Source organism: Mizuhopecten yessoensis, unplaced genomic scaffold, assembly GCF_002113885.1.
Source record: "Mizuhopecten yessoensis strain PY_sf001 unplaced genomic scaffold, ASM211388v2 scaffold9615, whole genome shotgun sequence".
NCBI lineage: Eukaryota > Metazoa > Mollusca > Bivalvia > Pectinida > Pectinidae > Mizuhopecten > Mizuhopecten yessoensis.
Genome location: NW_018408136.1, coordinates 1,237,814 through 1,265,250, shown reverse-complemented (window position 1 = coordinate 1,265,250; position 27,437 = coordinate 1,237,814). Strand labels below are relative to the sequence as shown.

The 27,437-nt window shown below is 36.4% G+C and overlaps 3 protein-coding genes across 3 annotated transcripts; 2 read left to right on the top strand and 1 right to left on the bottom strand.

Annotated features, from left to right (window-relative positions):
* Positions 1-1,611: 1,611 nt before the first annotated feature.
* On the top strand, positions 1,612-4,100 carry LOC110458446 (enteropeptidase-like). The gene is made up of 4 exons (XM_021510134.1): positions 1,612-1,749; positions 2,417-2,644; positions 2,825-2,965; positions 3,640-4,100. The coding sequence occupies exons 1-4, from the start codon at positions 1,683-1,685 to the stop codon at positions 3,834-3,836; spliced, it is 633 nt and encodes a 210-aa protein (XP_021365809.1). The 5' UTR covers positions 1,612-1,682; the 3' UTR covers positions 3,837-4,100.
* A 4,099-nt stretch (positions 4,101-8,199) lies between these two features.
* On the top strand, positions 8,200-11,405 carry LOC110458483. Its single transcript, XM_021510201.1, has 4 exons — positions 8,200-8,443; positions 9,612-9,842; positions 10,248-10,385; positions 10,689-11,405. The coding sequence occupies exons 1-4, from the start codon at positions 8,365-8,367 to the stop codon at positions 10,901-10,903; spliced, it is 663 nt and encodes a 220-aa protein (XP_021365876.1). The 5' UTR covers positions 8,200-8,364; the 3' UTR covers positions 10,904-11,405.
* A 102-nt stretch (positions 11,406-11,507) lies between these two features.
* LOC110458484 (transmembrane protein 208-like) lies at positions 11,508-27,387 on the bottom strand. The gene is made up of 6 exons (XM_021510202.1): positions 27,303-27,387; positions 26,120-26,215; positions 18,708-18,767; positions 16,974-17,110; positions 16,526-16,610; positions 11,508-13,310 (listed from the first exon to the last, which is right to left on the bottom strand). Exons 1-6 carry the CDS (start codon positions 27,306-27,308, stop codon positions 13,188-13,190), a joined length of 507 nt encoding a protein of 168 aa, XP_021365877.1. The 5' UTR covers positions 27,309-27,387; the 3' UTR covers positions 11,508-13,187.
* Between the last annotated feature and the right edge of the window lie 50 nt (positions 27,388-27,437).

The window sequence follows — 27,437 nt, the reverse complement described above, 5'->3', positions numbered from 1 at the left end:
CCGTCCATCACAGAAGGTAAATTTCAGATATGATAATATCGGACACCCAATCCCAAGATGAGCTTCCCAACTCATCTTGTTACCCGAACGCTCCTTTCGTCATTCACAGGAGGTCAAATTAAGAGGAAATCGAAACCAAGTCTCTTTGTCCACCATCCTACCCGACCAACCCACTGACATTCGAACCACAGAAGGCCAGGATCAGAGGAAATAGAAACCAAACCACCCAGCCGAGCATCCTACCCAACCACTCCTTCACTCGCAAACATACAAGGTCAATCTCAGAACAAAGGCAAAATGAAGCCTTCTTTATCAGCATCCTACAAAACCTTTCCTTCACTCCCCATCACAGAAGGTCAAAATAAGAGGATAGAGAAACAAAGTCTCCTAGCCCATCATCCCAATCGACTACCCCACCTCCATCCCTATCACAGAAGGTCAACATCAGAGGAAATAGAAACCGGGCCTCAGAGCCGGTCATCCCACCCAACCACGCCTTCACTCCCTATCACAGAAGGTCAACATCAGAGGAAATAGAAACCGGGCCTCAGAGCCGATCAACCCACCCAACCACGCCTTCACTCCCCATCACATAAGGTCAAAATCAGAGAAAGTCAAAACGAGACCTTACATCTGATTATCGCACACAATCTTCCCTTCACTACACCCATCACATAAGGTCAAATCAGAGAAATTCAAACGAGGCCTTCCATTTCATCATCCCACACAACCTTCCCTTCACTACCCATCACATAAGGTCAAAATCCGAGAAAGTCAAAACTAGGCCTTCCATCTCATAATCCTACACAACCTTCCATTCACTCCCCTTCACAGAAGGTCAAAATAAGAGAAAGCCAAAACGAGACCTTACATCTCATAATCCTACACAACCCTCCTTTCACTACCCATCAGATAAGGTCAAAATCCGAGAAGGTCAAAACTAGGCCTTCCATCTCATAATCCTACACAACCTTCCATTCACTCCCCCTCAAAGAAGGTCAAAGTCCGAGAAAGTCAAAACGAGGCCTTACATCGCATCATCCTACACAACCTTCCATTCACTCCCCCTCAAAGAAGGTCAAAGTCCGAGAAAGTCAAAACGAGGCCTTCCATCTCATAATCCTACACAACCTTCCATTCACTCCCCCTCACAGAAGGTCAAAATCCGAGAAAGTCAAAACGAGGCCTTACATCGCATCATCCTACACAACCTTCCCTTCACTCCCTATCACAAAAGGTCAAAATCCGAGAAAGTCAAACGAGTACTTCCAACTCATCATCCTACACAACCTTCCCTTCCGTCTCCATCATATTAGGTCAACATCAACAGGAAACCAAAACCAGAGCTCCCAGCTCCATATTCCACCGAACCACCACTTCCGTCCCCATCCCACTCAGGTTCTTGCTCAAGCAACTCGGGTTGTAGTTCTGATTATCATACGGCAACACAATCATACATTTCTTTTATGGTGACGTCAAATAGCTCTTGACCTGTCGTACATATACCTTTGTGTTGATATAGACATCCTTTAATCCTGTAATCAACGTTACACCTGTTATCTATCTATTGTTTGGGGTCATGTAGACATCTTCTACCGGGTATCAATAACGTGTAGCAGGTGACAAAACCAGCGACGCACAGGACACATTTTTGGTGCAAGTTTGGAAAAAATCAGCCGGGCATGGAGTGGTTTATTCAACTGTCCTTGTTGTGTTACCTAACAATTGGCGTGAGCGCCATGACCACAGGTATGAACGACTGCAAAGATCGGTGTAAGGGAAGCAACCTCTATTTTGTTCAGTTTCAACAATGCGTAATGACCAAAACGAGATACGGATGTAAACAAATAGATAAATAACGTAAAATAACACCACAAGTGATGGATAAAAAGGTGTAAATAGGAATGGATTACGCAGACTGAATGCGGTTTTTGTTACAAACGATTGATAGAGCACAAAGTGAAATAATGTTTGTACATTATCTTCGATATATAATATATTCCGGTATGCAACTTCAATTTACACTTTTTTTTATTAAGAATATTACAATGTTGCTTCTAAGAATGGGCAAGTAGAATCCTTATATATCAGAAGATGGGAAAGTATTCCTTAGTAAGCTACGCATCATTTCATAGAAGGTAATCAATTTATAGCTACTGATGGTAGGTGTTCCTGTACAACGCGGTGCTACCACAAGCCCTCTATCACTCGGTCACGGGTTCGAGGCCAGCGTGGGGCAGTCGGCATGTACTGGCTGTAGATCTGTGGTTTTCCTCCGGGAACTCCGGCTTTCCACCACCACCAAAACCTGGCACGTCCTTAAATGACCATAGCCGTTGATAGGACGTAAAACACCAAAAAAAAACCAAATCATGTGTGTGTGTAATATATGTCTCTCAACCCTTTTTATTATTAGTGTATATGGACGACAACTGTGGTAAGACGTTTATCGTGGACGATTCGGTGAGGATCGTGTCCTCCAGAGGCGGCTATCTGACGGCACGGATGTCCTGTAACATCTTCCTTATCTCCAACAGTAAGGAGACAAACGAGCTCGTCCACATACGTTCCTTCAACATGTCATGCGCCACAGGTTTCCTAACACTTTACGACGGCAAGGGAATTGTACCACAGTACGCAGTAGGTACGTCTGTCTCATCTTTCATCGTCTTATTGATTTTATTGCCCAATATATCGTTTAATGTATTCCTTATAGATCGATTAGACCCGCGTGCAACTAACTTATATCAAAGTAATCGCTATACACTAACCATGTTGTATACATTTATAAACTATGGACCTTATTATTTACCTCTTCATTAAGCTAGTGGGTATTGTGGTAAAAAGTCCAAACTTCCCATGACCGTATTCAATTCCACACTCCACGGATTTACACTCCAACTTACTACACTTAACTGGAACTTCTATGCTGGATATGACGTACTGGTGACGTCATATTTTAAAGGTAAGTTATGTATAGATCTTTAGAAAAAATAAATGAATTTTTCAATATGTTGCCAATCCTTCAATATAAATCTTGCAAATTTGAAAATCAGCCGTAGTTTGTGCATAATTAAAAGGTATTTCAAAACGAGCAAAAACGATCACATCAGAAGATTGATGTTTAAGAAAATAATGTCAAAAAGGCCTGTTCGATTTGAGCTCAACGGGTACCCGAAATGTCAACTGGCAAGGCGCGTTCGTTTCGGAACAAATACTAAACCGACAGGATACCCAAATTTCAAACTCATCGTGTTTACGTTTTCCATCAGCCTTGTTTTTGTTACATGTATCTTTTCTTTTAAGATTTTATTTCAAATAAAAATGCAATTAGGACGCTTCTGTGAAATATGCGACTTTATGACATTTCCCAAGATATTACTTTTAAAAAGGAAACCCCAAACATGGAGAGATTATTTAACTATGCTACCGAAAATGTTAAATTTCGCTCATTAAACTAATTGCTAACTAACACTAGTTAATAAAATGCAAAATTGACGTCCATATAAGCTTTTTGCTAATATATGTCAGCCTGAAGTTACTTATTTAATTATGTTAAAAGGTATTTGATTTTTTTAATTAATTTTGCTACATTATAGGTTTTTGTTTACAAGTATAACCATGTCACTATCCTTGTAGATGGTCCATGTTCTACACGTGAGTACCAGTGCTCTAATACGTGGTGTATCGCCCGGAACCTCCATTGTGACGGCTACGACAACTGTGGTGACGGTAGTGACGAAGCTCACTGTCCCGCTGGTGGTGCTCCGTCTTCACATCCATCCTTGGTGGTTCTTAGCCTACTGTTAATTACAGCCGTGTATCGCTATATATAGAACAATTTTAAAGTTGATAGACATACTTCATATATGTTGTCTTTTGTGACATCTCAAAGGCCTATGGCAGAGTTTGGCACAGAGCTCTAATAGCAAAAATAAAAGCATATGGTGTTTCAGGTAAATTTTTTAAATGACTGGAAAATTATATACATAGCAGAACTTACTCTGATTATCAGGTTTTGGGGGCAGGTGTGCCTTAAGGTTCAGTACTAGGGCCCCTGTTTTTTTTTTTATCTTTATTAATGATATAGCTGATAAATTAGTAAGTTGCAGTTATACTGTTTGCAGACGACACATCCATAGAAATTGAAATTGTAATTAATCATGACCTGAAATGCTTAGACGACTGGTCACAACAATGGCTAGTTACATTTAATCCTAACAAAATCAAAGTGTTATTTATCTCTAATATAACACATGGTTTTGACTTTGAACTGTTTTTTAACGAGACAGTTCTGCAATTCTTAGAAAACCATAGGCATTTGGGTGTGACTCTAAGCTCTAATGCTAAGTGGGGTGACCATATTGAAAATGTATATCAGTCAGCGTTGAAAAAGGTAAATGCTTTGGGAAATTAAGAATTTGATAAATAGGAAAGTACTTAGTATAATTTATCTATGTTTTATACTTCCAACATTGGAATATGCCTGTGAACTTTGAAGCGCTTGTTTTTAAATTTCATATCGATTTACTAGAAGCAGCTCGAGTTGTTACAGGATTGCCTAGGTATGCTACAAATCTTTATATTTTAAAACTAAATGGGACACTTTATTAAGTAGAAGAGAAAGGAGAAAACTTAAGTTATTTTACAAAATGCATAACAAACTGACACCATCATACCTGTACGCATTACTACCTGGGTTAGTTGGAGAAAGAAACCCCTACTCTTTGTTCCTAATCATAGTCTTAAAAGTACTAGATTATCTTTAATACCAACAACTACCAGATTCTGGAATAGCCTCTCGGAAACTATCAGGAACCAGCCAACTCTGAATACGTGTAAAAACTCTTTACATAAGATGACAAGATACCTCCACTCTATTCTAATCATGGACATCGTCATCTTATTTTCCACTTACTAAATTTAGAAACAATTGCAGTGCACTAAACAATGATCTTCATCGTGTAAATTTAATTGATTCCCCATCGTGTGCCTGTAGTTACCCCTGTTAAAACTCGTACCATGTTTTGATGGAATGTCCTCTTTATAGTAACATAAGAAATGATATGTTGATTAAGTTGCATCGGTATCATCCGTTACATTTAGATACGCTTTTTGAATGGAAATGTTGATCTAACATTAGATGAAACCCAAGCTATTTTTTGAAATTGTTCAAATTTAGATTTAAGTAATAAATAAAGCAATGAAGTAATAGATTTTAAATATAGTCTTGAAGAACCGGTAATCTCTTGTCTTTCTATATGACCTGAACCACCATGACATAAGCGATTTTTGTAATATGAACTATAAAAATAAATGTGTAATTCGTTTCTGCCAGGTACAATGAAACGATACATAGAATGAGCTTGAATGTACAACAGAGCAAGGTTATTAGAAATGAGCATTTACATGGACAATTTGAACAGAGGAAGTGGCCGGAGTGTGTAGCTAGTATGTGCCAGGCAGACATATCATACATTTCTATACACTATATTGTTACATTTACATTTTGTATTATTGGACCCATTGGCGAAAATGACATTGTTTTTTGCATAACACAGGTGATCTCATCACTGCGTATTGATACACTTTAATGACGTAGCACAGGGCGTAATTGTTACACGTCCACCGTGAGCTGTACTTAGGTTATGCTAATATGATTAACATTAAACATGATAGGCTTCATTTTAATTCTCAAATGAGTTGTGTAAGGTACATGATAATTATATCCGACATGTGCTAGTTCTACAAATTAAATTTGAAAATAGAACTATATTTGTTTTGTTGTCATGCTGTTGGTAGGCCCCCCACCGGAAGTTTTACATTTTCCCTGCAAAAACACGCTGTTCTCTCTACTGCGTTGCCCCCATGGACAAATATTATTACAATGCCGGTTTATTGTTGTTTGTGCTTGCATCGGAAAATTCAAGGCACTTAAACATGTAAATATAAGGAATGAAATTTATTTTATCAACATTCATGAGGTCATAACAACATTGGCTTTCTGGACATATTTACCAAGAATCGCTAACGCGATTCATCGAATATGTCCAAAAAGCCAATGTTGTTATGACCTCATGAATGTTGAATAAATTAAATAAATAAATATGATGAGGAATATTATATGAAATTCTTGTGGTTTCCCTGCACTTTCAACCTGTTTCTTCTTTCCTTTTTCTGATTTCAAAATTCGTTTTATTGTACACAAATGTACACGTATGTCTATTGTCGCTATCACATTGTTGTAGTACAATTGTTGAGGAGAGGCCTTTTATAAGTTGTCATAACTTGTGCCCAATCCTCTTGCTTGAATTTGGAAGCAATACAATATGCCTAAACTTAAATGGTTCATAACATTCGGTTACAAGCGGATTATTACAGTGCAAATGAGTTGAGTGAGCAAATGAAACAACTGTCCGAAGATTATCTGTGATATTTCATTTAATTTCATAATATTTTATTGAATTGATCTTATGTACAAAGGAAAAGGGCATAAACCCTCTCCTGTCAACAAATAACAATATATACATAAGTTTCTTTAATTATCAAAATAAGAGAGTATTTGTTCTTTGAATTTAATTGGACAATACATATTTCAATTATCGTAATTGTTGTAAGAGAGATAATTTCATAAAACTATTTCAGAATATAATAAAAAAGTCTCGTGTTTTAATGTAATTCTGAACCGTCAACACAATATTTCTATTCATATTTCCGTCCTGTGATTGAAGACCATAAATAAAAGTTTGGGTATTAAGTGGAATAGCATCATTCATCGCTGACAGAGAGTTCAGTAACATTTGTCTTTGGTTAGTATAAAGAGGACAGTGCAAAACGAAGTGATCACGATCTTCGAACGGTTGTACCGCATATAAAAGAGGGGCTATTATTAAGATGTGTGGTATGTATAATGTGTATTGAGTTCTGACAAATAACACCTACTTAAGGCAATATCGAGGTTATTTGTATACACTGTAAAAAATAATCATACTGTGTGCAGTAATATTTACTGACAAATGAAACTTACATAAGACTAATCAAGTCTACCCTCTTTGTAGGATGAGAAAACCATGATCATTAGCGCACAAATACCGATCACTACCGTAGTCATATTTCGGCGTATCGGTGACATTTTTTATAGTTATTCGAAGCATTAATCTGCATTACATGTATCATGTAGCGTGAAGTAGTGTTATTGGTATATATATTGCCTGATTTAGCGCTTTCGAATTAACATTTGGTTCTGTAGTTTATTTTCAATTTTAGTTTTACAAACACCAAAGCATCATTTCTGGACTCATTACATCATAATTCTACTGGTGATATTAGTTTAAGAACAAGTCAGGTCAATGGACAGATAATGTCATATATTGACTGACGGTTAAAATCTACCAAATACTTTATAAGTAGCTCAAGGGGTAGGGTAAACAATTTGTTCGGGCTATTTTGTATGCCCGTCTGTGTCGTGACTTGTATCTCAGTACTCCCATTCTAAATAAATGTGTAAGTTGATTGGAAGCATGTCATTATTTATAAATACCATTTGAACCATTTGCTTGCGATGATAGACCATGCCAGACTAATCCTGACATTGTTAAATGAACGGACATAACATAGGAGTTTGACAATTGACTAAAATCAAAGAACCTCTCGGACGCTAGTAAGCTAGTAAAAGAATAGGATTGGTTCAGTTATAGATTTGTTACGTAATTCTCTCTAGTAAATATGGGTACGAAGAATGTATTAGCGTTGAAAGGTGTGGTAAAGTACCGTCAACACCTAGACGTGGACATCAGGTCGGGTTTTCTTTAATTATCGTCACAGGTATCAAAATGTATAGCTGAAGTACAAAATACGTATAGCATTTTAGTGTTAACATGAAAAATGACACGATGATATTGTCAATTTGACGTCTTACAAGTATCACATTTTTACCAATCAGCGTTAAAGACTTCTAAATCTAATGAGACTACTTTTAACCACCAGCATAGATATGTTATTACGAGAGAAAATAAAACACACTCGACTTTGATGATTTTTTCTTAGATAGACATTATCAACACAGATAACTTACAAACCAATAGATATAGGTTTATCTTGGTTTTAAAAAAAAAGAAGTTATCTCGGTCAACATAATTACGATCTATACCAATATAACAAGTATCGGACGAGATATTGGTAGTATCTAGGCTACCACTTAACGATAATACGAGCATAGTTATCTGCCTAACGCCATGCATTAGTGCAAAGAATAGGACTGTGCCACCTAAAAACACGCTCGGCTGAGAACAATGTAAAGTGTTCACATCAGATGAAATAATTTGTACTGGGCCCTATTGCTGCTGGATCCCAGACTTATCAACGATGGAGAAATGTCACATCATTTGTTTGATGTTTTGTGTATTTATCAGTGTCCAAGGCTTCCGTGACACGGTTCCGCTGGGTAAGTGTAATAATGTAGGAATATGGCTTTATCAACTTTGTTAAACGGAAGGTTAAAGAAAAGAACACTGAAGAGTATACAAACCGTCATTAGAACTTAAATTCAATTAAATCATGTAAAACTACATGTATCAGCAAGAGAAAAAGTCCATCGTACAATAAGGATAAGACATGGTGTTCAAGAAGGATAAGACATGGTGTTCCAGAAGGATGTGCATCTTCGGCTTCATCGATGACACACGTATTGTTCTATGGCATAATTCATTGTTAAAATACAAACGAAATATAATGTCAATTTCAATCCTTTGCAATTTTATCATTTATATTGGTTATGTTATCGCAGACATTTATGTGAAATGAAGTATGATGTTTGCTACAGTGTACTTAACTAAACGTGACGGACCACAAAGTGCGTAGATACACTGACCTGTTGTTTTCAGACAGCACGTTATCTTGTATGTTATCAAAAAACTTAGCTAGACAAGAGCACTGAAACATACCTTTGTAAATGTCGACGTTAGTTTTAAATGTTACTCTGTAATATACGTAGTCACCCTGTAGATATACAAAGTCCATTTGTCGCAATGGAATGTATTCTTTCGCGTGTCGAAAGAATACACGTGACGGAATTTCGTTTTTCGACCAGAAGACGTTTTCTTGTTTAGATATATCTGTCTGCAATGCATTGTTTTTTTTTAATAAATCGTACATACTTCACTTCACTTAAAAAAGAGGAATGCTATAGACTTTTCTGAATCAACCGTTTACCTCTTGCAACATGATCAAAAGGAACGGCTTACTACAAAGTTTAAGAAAAAGAGTGAAGATTTCAATTTTCCAATCGTTGACTTTTCCCTTTCTCATTGTGATATTTTCCCCTGTGGTGTTTACATAACGCAGTTTATTGAAAATGGATGTTTCTGGTTATATTTATCAGTTTTCATCACTTCCCAGATTATCTTTTCCTGAATTTGACATGTGTTGGTACTGTCCTAGTTTTACATAAGGGTTAATATGGATGAAGCAGAAGACGCTTACTTTTTAGGAACACCTGGTCTGGTTCTCCTTATACAATTTAATTGGTCTCTGTGAAAACGGTTTGTTGTTCATGTTCGATCATTGATAGAGATTAGTGGTCAGACGCTTACTCACATGCATTCTACTTACAGTTAATATGGAAGATCACTGTGACGAGCATTTCTTCGTTGATCCCTCCCTAAGGTTGCGCGCCAGCCGTGGGAATGTGCTGAACTCCATGCCACGTTGTCCTCTGTTCCTTATGTCAAATACGGCTCACGCTCGTCTGATGGTACTGGTCAGACACGTCGACCTTCCTTGTAACGGCGCCATACTTCAGGCCTTTGACAGTCTCGATACCAACCCAACACAACAACTGCATGGTACTAAATAGTGCATTGATACGTCATATAATTCAAGCAAGTGGAGATTTATAATTCGTTACATAAGTCATACATGAATTATTTAAAGCCCCAAAGTCATCCTCGATATTCAAGGGTAGTAGCGTAACGGTAAAATTGACTGCCTTTGAAGTCGTGTTTCGCTCCTCTATAAGCCTAGCGATTGGTCAGGTTTGTTTTTTACTTTAAACCAATCAGATAGGTACAGTACATGTAGCAGTATACCTCCATTTTTGTTAACCCGTGAAATATCGAGGTTGCCTCAGTCACAAATTAACCAATGTTGTTTTTATCATATTTAGATCTCAATTCCCCTAATCAACAATTAATGTACCGTTATACTAATCAGTACGAGTTATTTGAAGTGACTTTATCTTACTTGGTAAGGGACAGGGAATGGTTTGTGTGGCTCCCTCAACAACACCATCCCGTACACATCACACGACGAGGCGGTGACGCTCATGCTCACTACATATACTAGAGTTCCGGGCGCAGTGGATATACTAGTCACTTCTTTCTCAGAAAGTAAGTATAAACCTATATCTATATACAATAATGAAAATCAATCAAACTGCATTGCGCATAATGTATTAACTCAGATATAATATTAAGTGTATTATTTCTTTAGAGTAAACTGATTTTACGTGTATATTCATATTTCTTACTTGATCTAAGGCTTCAATTAAGCAAACCACACAACATATTCTACTTTGTCAACAACAAATAATAAGACAGGAAAATCTTCAATATTGAAACTGTTTGAAAAAAATCTTTTTTTACAAGCTTGAAATTAAGTTGCCCACTGTTGGTCTGCTCTCCTTCTCACAGAACATGCATGCACGACCGACATGTTCCAGTGCGGTAACAACCGCTGTGTGGACCAGAGACTGTGCTGTGACGGTGACGACAGTTGTGGGGACCAATCCGACGAGGAACAGTGTAACGGGACGGGCGTAATGATGACGTCATCAACCACACTCCTCATCAGTCTGGTCGCAATCGGCATATCAAAATTATTACCAAGTTGTATTTTGGAAGGGTGAAATTTAGTAGGATCTTTCTTCAACTTCCAACACATGAGATACAGACCCGGCATCCTAACCGTGGTCATCCGTATATGGCGAGGATAGGTACAGTGTATAACGACATGTACAGGATCTACATGATGCGGGACGATATTGCTAGAGGTTTTTTCCGAAATACTGATAATCTTGAAATTGTATTGATATTCGTGTACGTACTGTTTGTATGTTCTACTATTGAATAGATATCCTTAGTTCCGCTTTTTATATATTTGTATAGCGCAAATGGACTGTTTATATATATATATATATGTGTGTGTGGTCGTAAGGGGATTACAGGGGAGGATAGCGCACTCCCCTTCCACAAAGATCGGACGTAAAACAAGTACGGGGTCACCTGCCCAAAAACGTGGGTTTTCGCCGGGAACTCCGGTTTTTCGTATCTTCTGTGTGCTACCATACGGGCCAACAAGAGTGATAATTTTTGTAAAATAAAATTACATATATATATATGTGAATAAATATGCACATAGCACATGCACTACAACGATATTTCTTTGTTAAATGTGTATGCATTATCGATAGTGTAGGGAGACATTTACCACAATAAAAGACTAACAAATACCATGGTTAGTTATGTTTAATAGAGATCAAAAACAGTTTCACAAAATCTGGCAGACATTCTCCAACATTCACTGCTAACAGCACGAACGTTCACGGTGTAATTACTTTCACTAACTCTTGGTTCAAGAAAAAACATCGAATACAACGAAATTTCGAATGTATCAGTGGTGGATTCAGACAAATTGAGCAAATGAGAATTTAGAGAACAACATTATCATGCGGAAACCAGAACACCCCTCTAGATCCACCGCATACCATCAAATTTACTACCAACTGAATAAATAATTTGTAATTGCGAAAGGCAGCAACAACTGATGATTCATAGTACAGAACATACGTTTTATTCATATTCGTCTATTGTATATATAAAGCTTGTGTACATCTATACGTTGTGAACTTTTGTAAATGGACATGATCACACAGTGTAGGGAATCGAACATAACAGTGCACGAAATATTATATTGCGTATTGGTTTGGATGTCTGAAAATGTACCTCATATAATTACTCGTATGTCCTGTTTAGTTGTTTATCATCTGTCTCATTGTTTTTTTCTCGCTTACTTCCTAAATTTTTCAATGTGAAACTGTACAAAATAAATTATTACATTTAAAACAAACTGCGTCAGTTTAATTAACAGTCGCACAAGAGTTTAAATTTCGTGTGCTTAACTACAAATTAACAGTTACACAAGAACTGTAATTTACGTTTGCAACTATTCAATTGTTTTAACACAACTACTTCATTTACAGTAGTTTATATATTCACTTCTATGCTCCGTTAACCATTACCCGTTTACATTTACGTTGCGTTTTACCCTTACAATGAACGTATATCTTCGCTGTGTTCCTGATAAGCCTAACCACAACCATAGGTTTACACAAATCTTTTGCATGCAATATTTTCAAAAATGTGTCACTACATACATGAATAAAATGTGACTCAGAATGACGTTTATGTTAACAAACCCACTTTAAACAATAGGGCACACCAACGTTCTCACCGCTCTCTTGTGATAGGTAAAACAAACAAATATAGGACAATATCAGAATTCAATCCCGAGGTTTTTTGGTCAGTATTCATACATGTAGGTTCCTATCAAAAGGCTAACTCGAATTCGCACTAAACAGTAAAATATGGGCAATTACAGGGCGTTACATTATTAATCTTATTTAAATATCTTTATACCATACTTTTATTTACATGATGACATCACCCTTTTCCATTCCCGTTACACTATTGGATTGTTAAGATAGCGGCATTTGTCTGTTTAAGTGAACATGACTAATTTTATACTGCTGCGTTGTAGACTTGATTTTGTGCATTTCGATTTATCGTCAAAGAAATTTGTTTGTTAAACTGGCTTTCGTTTTCCCTTTAAGATCTCTTAAACCAATACAAGAGTGATTAAGAAAACGAAACTGTTCATTAAGATATGTGTGTGATATTGGCTGTAAAAGAGATGGTACTAAAACAGACATTAAACAACAACGTACCTATAACGGACAGATTGTCTGACGGAAAACCAAAACAGTTCTCTACATAATAGCATTTCTATTAGAAATTAAAGTGTTGTATTTATATTCAAAATACACAGAAACGGTGTGACACTTTTTTTTAAGTATACAAAAATTCATTTGTCAATATAAACAATAACAATTAAAGAATATCAACATAATGTTATTAATGTCTTCGCATCTTTCTCTCCTGTTTCTTAGTCTTCTTTTCATCGACTTCAGGTGGAGGGGCAAAAAACCAAGGTGCCAATATATTCACCCATAACATGTAGAAGCCTCTGCCAGGAACCTGAAGAGACAAGGACCATGGTATAGGACACTACATTATACACATATTTATGTTGTTAGCTTAAGCTTGTTACTACAATGTAGAAGGCTCTGCCAGGAACCTGAGGAGACAAGGACAATGGTAAAGGACTACTACATTATACACAGAGACAAGGACCATGGTATAGGACACTACATTATACACAGATTTATGTTGTTAGCTTAAGCTTGTTACTACAATGTAAAGGCCCTGCCAGGAACCCGAGGAGACAAGGACCATGGTATAGGACTACTACATTATACACAGAGACATGGACCATGGTATAGGACTACTTTACATTATACACAGAGACAAGGACCATGGTATAGGACAACTACATTATACACAGAGACATAGACCATGGTATAGGACTACTATACATTATACACAGAGACAAGGATCATGGTATAGGACTACTACATTATACACAGAGACATGGACCATGGTATAGGACTACTTTACATTATACACAGATACAAGGACCATGTTATAGGACAACTACATTATACACAGAGACATGGACCATGATATAGGACTATTACATTATACACAGAGACATGGACCATGGTATAGGTCTACTACATTATACACAGAGACATGGACCATGGAATAGGACTATTACATTATACACAGAGACATGGATCATGGTATAGGACTACTACATTATACAAAGAGACATGGACCATGGTATAGGACTACTACATTATACAGAGAGACATGGACCATGGTATAGGACTACTACATTATACACAGAGACATGGACCATGATATAGGACTATTACATTATACACAGAGACATGGATCATGGTATAGGACTACTACATTATACACAGAGACATGGACCATGGGATAGGACTACTATACATTATACACAGAGACATGGACCATGGTATAGGTCTACTACATTATACACAGAGACATGGATCATGGTATAGGACTACACATTATACACAGAGACATGGACCATGGTAAAGGACTACTACATTGTACACAGAGACAAGGACCATGGTATAGGACTACTATATATTATACACAGAGACATGGACCATGGTATAGGACAACTACATTATACACAGAGACATGGACCATGGTAAAGGACTACTACATTATCCCCAGAGACATGGACCATGGTATAGGACTACTACATTTTACACAGAGACATGGACCATGGTATAGGACTACTATACATTATGCACAGAGACATGGACCATGGTATAGGACTACTACCTTATACACAGAGACAAGGACCATGGTATAGGACTACTATATATTATACACAGAGACATGGACCATGGTATAGGACTTCTACATTATACACAGAGACATGGACCATGGTATAGGTCTACTACATTATACACAGAGACATGGATCATGGTATAGGACTACTACATTAGACACAGAGACATGGACCATGGTATAGGACTACTACCTTATACACAGAGACAAGGACCATGGTATAGGACTACTATATATTATACACAGAGACATGGACCATGGTATAGGACTACCATACATTATACACAGAGACATGGACCATGGTATAGGTCTACTACATTATACACAGAGACATGGATCATGGTATAGGACTACTACATTAGACACAGAGACATGGACCATGGTATAGGACTACTACCTTATACACAGAGACAAGGACCATGGTATAGGACTACTACATTTTACACAGAGACATGGTCCATGGGATAGGACTACTACATTATACAGAGAGACATGGACCATGGTATAGGACTACTACATTTTACACAGAGACATGGACCATAGTATAGGACTACTACATTATACAGAGAGACATGGACCATGGGATAGGACTACTACATTTTACACAGAGACATGGACCATGGCATAGGACTACTACATTATACAGAGAGACATGGACCATGGTATAGGACTACTACATTTTGCACAGAGACATGGACCATGGTATAGGACTACTATACATTATGCACAGAGACATGGACCATGGTATAGGACTACTACCTTATACACAGAGACAAGGACCATGGTATAGGACTACTATATATTATACACAGAGACATGGACCATGGTATAGGACTACTATACATTATACACAGAGACATGGACCATGGGATAGGACTACTACATTTTACACAGAGACATGGACCATGGTATAGGACTACCATACATTATACACAGAGACATGGACCATGGTATAGGTCTACTACATTATACACAGAGACATGGATCATGGTATAGGACTACACATTATACACAGAGACATGGACCATGGTAAAGGACTACTACATTGTACACAGAGACAAGGACCATGGTATAGGACTACTATATATTATACACAGAGACATGGACCATGGTATAGGACTACTACATTTTACACAGAGACATGGACCATGGTATAGGACTACTACATTATACACAGAGACAAGGACCATGGTATAAGACTACTACATTACACACAGATTTATTTTGTTAGCTTGTTACTACAATGTAGATAGCCTGCAAGAATAGCGACTCATCATTTGTAGTTAAAAGTTTGCTTAAATTTGGCACGAGGCTCGACGAACACTCAAATTTATGCCAACTTTTTAGCCCTATTTACTTTCAAAAGCAGATATATTTAACATAATAAATGTACAAGAGTGTCATAACTGGTCATATTTGCATGAGCAGGTGGCACAGTGGGTAGCACAAGCAAGACAGCATGGTACGAGTGACCTAGAATAATGTGTGAACTTTATAAAACATGTCAATTCGTTACATGTTGTATTGTCATTAATGAGCTGGAATAGTTATGTGGTAAACATCATGGTTCTTTACATTATTTACAACGTTTAAACCATGTCAAGATCTTTGACAAAATACTGAATACCGTGAAATGACATATTATTTTTTAATCACATGAGTCCAGGATTATTTTGGTATATCCTTTTAAGAACTAAGTTTTAAGTTGAATATGTAATTAATTTACATATCTCAAAACCAATGCCTTATTGAGGGCTTTAAATACTATTCATCATGGGGCTGATGCGTACACAGTGTAACCAAATCATCTTTTAAGGATAACATGTAGTATCAATGTGTATTACGTTTAGTACCACTATTCATTTTCAATGTTTTCTATGTTATGTTTCAAAAAGAATTACATCTTTGAATTTCATTCAGAAAAATATATGTACCAACATCTTTAAATGGAGTTTACTTACCAGCAGCCATAACAGCCATAAATAATTAGAAAATATACTGGTACTTTGTACTATAGAGGTGAACAGGATGAGATCTTTGGCATGTCTGTAACAGAAAGATGATGTGTATAACATTGTACCATCAGGTTCAATAAATGTACAATGAAACTTTGAAGAAACAAACAACAATCAATCAACATAAATACAAGTAAACAACAATATTTTTTTGGACAAATTAGCTCAAAAAAATTCCAGTTTCCATATGGATAAGAAATGGATTGATTTAATGTGTACTGTATTTATATGCGAAGTTATATCTGATTCCTTGTTCTGCTATTATTGAACACAGTATATGGGGATATATACTCTTCCTCCAATAGGAATCACTGTATATATTTTCTACTAATTCATTAAGTACATGTTTTGTACGAGGTAAAGGTGAACACTGTTAATGTGAGAAATGACTTACTCAGACATTCCTGACTCCATGTTGAGGTCAAGACCCCCATCTATCAGAGCTCCTTCTGGTGTGTACTTTGCATGAGCCATACTCTGCATAAACTTGTAACTTCCAAGACATGTCAGCAATGCTGATACACCGAGAAACTGTGAGGATCGACAAAAGGGTGAAGCTGTGATGAGGATTGGTTTGGTTTGGTTTAACGTCCTATTAACAGCTAACGTCATTTAAGTACGTGCCTCCATGTGTGTAGTGCATGCGTGATTGTGTGTATGCAGGAGACAGGGTATGTTGGGGTGCTTGCCTCCATGTGAGAGTGCGGATCTGATGCCGACTTTATAGTGCTATCTCACTGAAATGCCATGCCGAGGGCACCAAGCACAGCATGCAGCCCGGTCACATTATACTGACACGGATGAACCAGTTGTTGCCATTTCCCTTAATGCTGAACGTTAAGGAGGGAATAACAACTACCATTTTTAAGGACTTTGGTATGTCTCGGCCTGGGGACAGAACCCATTGCTTTCCTCACCTGGGTGAATGCTCAACAGTCAAGCCAAAAGTGAGGTGTTGCCAAGCAAGACGATAGGAAATAAAAGGAAGTAAGAAGTAGAAAGAAAGATAAAGATCCCAAATATTGCAATTGGTGAGCAGATTTATTTTGGTCGCTTTTGTGTTCCCAAATAGAGGACACCAAAGCAAATCTCCAACCTGCAGGGGTGGGTTGTGATAATGAAAAATTAAATCTCTTAATGTTAAACATGCATATATATACATTCTTTCGTTTATACATTACACAAGTCATCTGGCCATGTGATAATGTGTCCATTTAATGTAAAATGTGATATAACCATTGTGTAATACAAGTATATAAAGAACCACTGTTTTTGGTTGAGATGGCTAAGAAATAACTGTGACAGCACAATCAGGACAATAAGTAGCTATAGCAGTGTAGAGCCACAATGTTTCCTCAAATGAGGGTACCTATAATACGGTCCTTGCATGGCCCCCCCATCTGCATACTTGAAGACATGCCGAGTGATTGATGAAAAATGGTTTCAAAAGGGTATTAATTATAACATGTAAAGTGGAAAGGTTATTGAATACATTTTTACTGCTTGTGAACTGGTTTCAGCATCTTTCAGGACTTCCTGAAGAAGTTATTTTAGGCAATGAGGTGTGACATCATGGATGTCAAAATAGCGACCTCACACTATTGTTGTACTTGCAACAATTCTTGATAATGTAATAAAAACAAAATGTCCAAAAATCTTTCTATGTGATGATGACTGGGTTCAACATCATTCATTTGATAAAAGCTGAGGACCCTCTACCACAGAAAGCTATTTGCTAAATATTATGACATTAGGCCTTCCGACGCTGTAGAAGAATTTGTAAATGTAGATGTTACTATATATGAGTTCAGATAAATGTCAATGTATCAAGGTGTATACCCTACATCAAACACAACTGAACTACATTGTACAAGTGACTAATTAGTTAAATAGTTGAAGACAATTTTGACCAAAACCAAAATCACATATATACAAGATTTTTTGGAAATTTTAAGGAATTGTTCCCCTTTGTGCCTTTGATTGAACTGAATTTACATATACCGGTAATATCATAATTATTGATAGTCTTTTAAACAGTTAATAACATTTCTTTCAAGTACAGTGTTCTATGATATGAAAGTTGATTATGGTAAACATGTATAAATATAAAAGTAAAACCTTTTCTTACCATGTAGAATAAAGTGAAGCTGTCCCAGAACAACCAGTACTGAAGCGTCCAGTAAACACCCTGTCCATAGACACAAAACATAGCTATATAAGGCATCAGATAAAAAAACTCATAATTGTATTCATCAGCACTTAATCTCCTGACAGTTTATCATGTAATCCCTATATACATACAAGTTACCATTCTCTGTAGCATACATACAAGTTACCATTCTCTGTAGCATACATACATGTACAAGTTACCATTCTCTGTAGCATACATACAAGTAACCATTCTCTGTAGCATACATACAAGTTACCATTCTATGTAGCATACATACAAGTTACCATTCTCTGTAGCATACATACAAGTAACCATTCTCTGTAGCTACAAACAAGTTAGCATTCTCTGTAGCATACATACAAGTTATCATTCTCTGTAGCATACATACAAGTTATCATTCTCTGTAGCATACATACAAGTTATCATTCTCTGTAGCATACATACAAGTTACAATTCTTTGTAGCATACATACAAGTTACCATTCTCTGAAGCATACATACAAGTTACCATTCTCTGAAGCATACATACAAGTTACCATTCTCTGAAGCATACATACAAGTTACCATTCTCTGAAGCATACATACAAGTTACCATTCTCTGTGGCATACATACAGGTTACCATTCTCTGTAGCATACATACAAGTTACCATTCTCTGTAGCAATATACATACAAGTTACCATTCTCTGTAGCATACATACAGGTTACCATTCTCTGTAGCTACAAACAAGTTAACATTCTCTATAGCATACATACAAGTTAACATTCTCTGTAGCATACATACAAGTTACCTTTCTCTGTAGCTACAAACAAGTTACCATTCTCTGTAGCATACATACAAGTTACCATTCTCTGTAGCAATACATACAAGTTAACTTTCTCTGTAGCAATACATACAAGTTACCATTCTCTATAGCATACATACAAGTTACCATTCTCTGTAGCATACAAGTTACCATTCTCTGTAGCATACATACAAGTTACCATTCTCTGTAGCATACATACAAGTTACCATTCTCTGTAGCATACATACAAGTTACCATTCTCTGTAGCATACATACAAGTTACCATTCTCTGTAGCATACATACAAGTTACCATTCTCTGTAGCATACATACAAGTTACCATTCTCTGTAGCATACATACAAGTTACCATTCTCTGTAGCATACATACAAGTTACCATTCTCTGTAGCATACATACAAGTTACCATTCTCTGTAGCATACATACAAGTTACCATTCTCTGTAGCATACATACAAGTTACCATTCTCTGTAGCATACATACAAGTTACCATTCTCTGTAGCATACATACAAGTTACCATTCTCTGTAGCATACATACAAGTTACCATTCTCTGTAGCATACATACAAGTTACCATTCTCTGTAGCATACATACAAGTTACCATTCTCTGTAGCATACATACAAGTTACCATTCTCTGTAGCATACATACAAGTTACCATTCTCTGTAGCATACATACAAGTTACCATTCTCTGTAGCATACATACAAGTTACCATTCTCTGTAGCATACATACAAGTTACCATTCTCTGTAGCATACATACAAGTTACCATTCTCTGTAGCATACATACAAGTTACCATTCTCTGTAGCATACATACAAGTTACCATTCTCTGTAGCATACATACAAGTTACCATTCTCTGTAGCATACATACAAGTTACCATTCTCTGTAGCATACATACAAGTTACCATTCTCTGTAGCATACATACAAGTTACCATTCTCTGTAGCATACATACAAGTTACCATTCTCTGTAGCATACATACAAGTTACCATTCTCTGTAGCATACATACAAGTTACCATTCTCTGTAGCATACATACAAGTTACCATTCTCTGTAGCATACATACAAGTTACCATTCTCTGTAGCATACATACAAGTTACCATTCTCTGTAGCATACATACAAGTTACCATTCTCTGTAGCATACATACAAGTTACCATTCTCTGTAGCATACATACAAGTTACCATTCTCTGTAGCATACATACAAGTTACCATTCTCTGTAGCATACATACAAGTTACCATTCTCTGTAGCATACATACAAGTTACCATTCTCTGTAGCATACATACAAGTTACCATTCTCTGTAGCATACATACAAGTTACCATTCTCTGTAGCATACATACAAGTTACCATTCTCTGTAGCATACATACAAGTTACCATTCTCTGTAGCATACATACAAGTTACCATTCTCTGTAGCATACATACAAGTTACCATTCTCTGTAGCATACATACAAGTTACCATTCTCTGTAGCATACATACAAGTTACCATTCTCTGTAGCATACATACAAGTTACCATTCTCTGTAGCATACATACAAGTTACCATTCTCTGTAGCATACATACAAGTTACCATTCTCTGTAGCATACATACAAGTTACCATTCTCTGTAGCATACATACAAGTTACCATTCTCTGTAGCATACATACAAGTTACCATTCTCTGTAGCATACATACAAGTTACCATTCTCTGTAGCATACATACAAGTTACCATTCTCTGTAGCATACATACAAGTTACCATTCTCTGTAGCATACATACAAGTTACCATTCTCTGTAGCATACATACAAGTTACCATTCTCTGTAGCATACATACAAGTTACCATTCTCTGTAGCATACATACAAGTTACCATTCTCTGTAGCATACATACAAGTTACCATTCTCTGTAGCATACATACAAGTTACCATTCTCTGTAGCATACATACAAGTTACCATTCTCTGTAGCATACATACAAGTTACCATTCTCTGTAGCATACATACAAGTTACCATTCTCTGTAGCATACATACAAGTTACCATTCTCTGTAGCATACATACAAGTTACCATTCTCTGTAGCATACATACAAGTTACCATTCTCTGTAGCATACATACAAGTTACCATTCTCTGTAGCATACATACAAGTTACCATTCTCTGTAGCATACATACAAGTTACCATTCTCTGTAGCATACATACAAGTTACCATTCTCTGTAGCATACATACAAGTTACCATTCTCTGTAGCATACATACAAGTTACCATTCTCTGTAGCATACATACAAGTTACCATTCTCTGTAGCATACATACAAGTTACCATTCTCTGTAGCATACATACAAGTTACCATTCTCTGTAGCATACATACAAGTTACCATTCTCTGTAGCATACATACAAGTTACCATTCTCTGTAGCATACATACAAGTTACCATTCTCTGTAGCATACATACAAGTTACCATTCTCTGTAGCATACATACAAGTTACCATTCTCTGTAGCATACATACAAGTTACCATTCTCTGTAGCATACATACAAGTTACCATTCTCTGTAGCATACATACAAGTTACCATTCTCTGTAGCATACATACAAGTTACCATTCTCTGTAGCATACATACAAGTTACCATTCTCTGTAGCATACATACAAGTTACCATTCTCTGTAGCATACATACAAGTTACCATTCTCTGTAGCATACATACAAGTTACCATTCTCTGTAGCATACATACAAGTTACCATTCTCTGTAGCATACATACAAGTTACCATTCTCTGTAGCATACATACAAGTTACCATTCTCTGTAGCATACATACAAGTTACCATTCTCTGTAGCATACATACAAGTTACCATTCTCTGTAGCATACATACAAGTTACCATTCTCTGTAGCATACATACAAGTTACCATTCTCTGTAGCATACATACAAGTTACCATTCTCTGTAGCATACATACAAGTTACCATTCTCTGTAGCATACATACAAGTTACCATTCTCTGTAGCATACATACAAGTTACCATTCTCTGTAGCATACATACAAGTTACCATTCTCTGTAGCATACATACAAGTTACCATTCTCTGTAGCATACATACAAGTTACCATTCTCTGTAGCATACATACAAGTTACCATTCTCTGTAGCATACATACAAGTTACCATTCTCTGTAGCATACATACAAGTTACCATTCTCTGTAGCATACATACAAGTTACCATTCTCTGTAGCATACATACAAGTTACCATTCTCTGTAGCATACATACAAGTTACCATTCTCTGTAGCATACATACAAGTTACCATTCTCTGTAGCATACATACAAGTTACCATTCTCTGTAGCATACATACAAGTTACCATTCTCTGTAGCATACATACAAGTTACCATTCTCTGTAGCATACATACAAGTTACCATTCTCTGTAGCATACATACAAGTTACCATTCTCTGTAGCATACATACAAGTTACCATTCTCTGTAGCATACATACAAGTTACCATTCTCTGTAGCATACATACAAGTTACCATTCTCTGTAGCATACATACAAGTTACCATTCTCTGTAGCATACATACAAGTTACCATTCTCTGTAGCATACATACAAGTTACCATTCTCTGTAGCATACATACAAGTTACCATTCTCTGTAGCATACATACAAGTTACCATTCTCTGTAGCATACATACAAGTTACCATTCTCTGTAGCATACATACAAGTTACCATTCTCTGTAGCATACATACAAGTTACCATTCTCTGTAGCATACATACAAGTTACCATTCTCTGTAGCATACATACAAGTTACCATTCTCTGTAGCATACATACAAGTTACCATTCTCTGTAGCATACATACAAGTTACCATTCTCTGTAGCATACATACAAGTTACCATTCTCTGTAGCATACATACAAGTTACCATTCTCTGTAGCATACATACAAGTTACCATTCTCTGTAGCATACATACAAGTTACCATTCTCTGTAGCATACATACAAGTTACCATTCTCTGTAGCATACATACAAGTTACCATTCTCTGTAGCATACATACAAGTTACCATTCTCTGTAGCATACATACAAGTTACCATTCTCTGTAGCATACATACAAGTTACCATTCTCTGTAGCATACATACAAGTTACCATTCTCTGTAGCATACATACAAGTTACCATTCTCTGTAGCATACATACAAGTTACCATTCTCTGTAGCATACATACAAGTTACCATTCTCTGTAGCATACATACAAGTTACCATTCTCTGTAGCATACATACAAGTTACCATTCTCTGTAGCATACATACAAGTTACCATTCTCTGTAGCATACATACAAGTTACCATTCTCTGTAGCATACATACAAGTTACCATTCTCTGTAGCATACATACAAGTTACCATTCTCTGTAGCATACATACAAGTTACCATTCTCTGTAGCATACATACAAGTTACCATTCTCTGTAGCATACATACAAGTTACCATTCTCTGTAGCATACATACAAGTTACCATTCTCTGTAGCATACATACAAGTTACCATTCTCTGTAGCATACATACAAGTTACCATTCTCTGTAGCATACATACAAGTTACCATTCTCTGTAGCATACATACAAGTTACCATTCTCTGTAGCATACATACAAGTTACCATTCTCTGTAGCATACATACAAGTTACCATTCTCTGTAGCATACATACAAGTTACCATTCTCTGTAGCATACATACAAGTTACCATTCTCTGTAGCATACATTCATTTGTTTATTAGTTGAAGATGGTGCTGTGACTCTGTTGATGATTTTCGCAATGCTTTCAAATCAATGTTTTTGCCTTGAACAGACATTTTACAACATTTATTTTGTCATATTATAAAAACAAGGCAATACATGTATACATATCTATCTTTTCTGGTGTTTTTTTTAAATACAAAGTCTAGGTTAATTCATCACTAGATATTTTTCTCAAAGAAAACAGTACATGATAATTGAGTATTTTCTTCATAGTTTAAAGTTTATAAGGCATTTCTTTTACACAAATTTCAGTAATCCTGTACATGAGAACATGATCACCAGTTAAGTTGGGTATACATGTACATATGTATGCTCTGGATACTGATGGTGAAGCAAGAGTTATTTAATGATATACCAACACATGTACAAAGACCTACAAATAATGATATACCAACACATGTACAAAGACCTACAAATAATGATATACCAACACATCTACAAAGACCTACAAAGTGATGTATTTAGAAATAATATATCTCATATATGTACAGCATATGACTATTATATCCTTATCAATAACACACTTAAAAATGTTCACACACTATTGATGACCTGTAAGTATATAATGATTGTGGGGGAAGACCATCCTATACAATGTCACTCTATATAAAACAACATACATTTGTAACTTATTTTGTGGCAGTAAATCTTTCATAATTCTATTCTATAAACGTATTAATACATTTTTTGTTAGTGTATCAAATAACTTAAAACGTTACAGTTGTGTGATCGCACAACGTTACACGATGTGCGCACGATGTGTGCACGGTGTGTGAACGGTGTGTGCACGATGGGCGAACGATAAAAAGCTGAACGATCATTGCTTGCGCACATATGTGTGCACGATGGACGGACGTTGTGCGATAACAATCGTGGTTGGTGTAAATTGAGAAATGCCTTAACAATTTATACGGTTTCGTGTTTAAACATATAAACTTGATGTTTACGTATGTTTCTATATTCTAGCAACATCTATAAACTTATCTTTCCGTCTATATATTCTTATATTTAGGAATTGTGTTTTCTGTGTTTTTAAACAAACTTAATCGACACATGTAAAATTACAACACAATCCCGTATACAGGTAAACATAACCACTTTGTACATGTACCTGGACCGTAGTTTTCTCCCCGCCTGGGGCATTTACGTAACTCGTCGGGTAAGGCCGGGGGTGTGAAAATCCAGGTGAAGGGGAGCTATAGGCAAACGAATGCAAATAACAAATACTATTCATTACGGTCAAACGGTATCGCATATCAGCTCTGTGTGTCAGGCACTGGTCAGGTAAAACTCCGGACACTCATAAAATTGTTATTTACCTGTTCTGTTACCTTGGAGCCAAACCCATTCTTGACAGCCTAACGGTCGCTGTAATACTGTGTAACACGCATTGTGAAATTGTATAATCTTGATTATTGTGATGAGAAATTACAGATATATACACAGTGTACATTATCGCATACAAGCCTTCCGTATTTTTGTCATTCCGTAATTTTGATCTACAAATGATACCAAATCGCACAGTTGTGCGGAGAGAAGCGCACAACGGGGCGAACGATTGCTAAATCGCACAGTTGTGCGCACCATGTGTGGACGATGTGCGGACGGTGTGTGAACGATGTATGCACGGTGTGCGCACGCTATTTTTGGTGCGTTGTGCGGTCCCACAACTGTACTTATTTTAAACTTGCACTTGAATTATAATGTGGTTGCTTCAGCATTACAGTACACATCTATTATACAGTATATATTTGATATACATACAGCAGACCATGTCAGAGCTAGTAACCACTTACATTTACAACGAGCATGATATATTGATAAAACTGGAGTGTCTTCTTATTCTCCTCCACAATCTGTTTCTGTCCTTTAGTTAATGGTTTTCCTTTTGGCTAAAATACAATAAATAAAAGCTTGAACAAGAATACCTTGAGATGTTTTTAGACTGACACAGTAGAAATCTGAACAATACATGATTTGAATATTAAAATTAATTTTCTTCACTTCGCTTTGCATCCCATTTTGATAACACAACTGGGGAATTATTTGATGCTTCCGTTAGTAATATTGATATAATTTTACACGTATATAGTGATGCACATGTTAAATTCGTCTGCAAAATAGAAGATTTGTCCAATTAACTTATGGTTATAATTAACATTCTAAGAAACAGAAAAGTTACCAACAAAAGTACTCACAGGTGCTGGATACACTGATATTATGTGTTTACACTAGTATACTATTACATACAACATAGATTTTCTCACAAGATCTAATCAGATTTGTCATATCAATTCATTTGACCTTCTGAGGAGATATTTAATAAGGTTTTATAAGAAATTTGTTTTTAACGTACATGTAAAAACTTGCCAACTTTGCCAAATGATCATATTTTGAATCATGAACACCTTAGTTTAGGTCCAAATATAGCTGTAACAAGTTATCAGGTCCCTGTGGTTTATCTCAACAAACTGTGTTATAGTGATATGTAAATGTTCATGTTCCTGTCTTGAACTGAGGGGCGGATCGCCCTGAAAATTTGACTTTCGTTATAACCTCTATTACATAGTATAAACATATCATATCAGTGTGTCTAGTACCTGTATATAGTATAATTCTGATGGGTGGGCGAAATTATTGAAAATGGGATGAAAAAAACTAAGACAGAAGTAAGCATAAAAAAGTAAATTAACACAGAACCAAATGCGAAATTAAAGTAATGTAAATGGATTGTGGCATGTCAATGTTAGTCCAATCGGTATATTGTTACTTGAATCGGCGTCATGCGAAATCCATTTTTTCAAGCACAGCTGTTCAAAATGAACCAACATCAGGAATGCCAACAGACCCATCGATCATATGGTGATGCTATTTATCCTTTTAATCATCAATTGATGCATTAAACACGCATATAAAGCATATGTATCCAATCAAAATCTAATTAATGTCTTTACAAAAAGAAGAATGTGCGTAACTTACAGGCATATTGACGTGTTGCAATTTTCTTCCTTTTCTTGTGGACAACCGGCAAGTGATGAATCGTAGTCAATATAAATGTTCTCTCTTCCGGCGTACATAACGGTAAATCAAACGCAGAAAAGACGAAGACAAGCG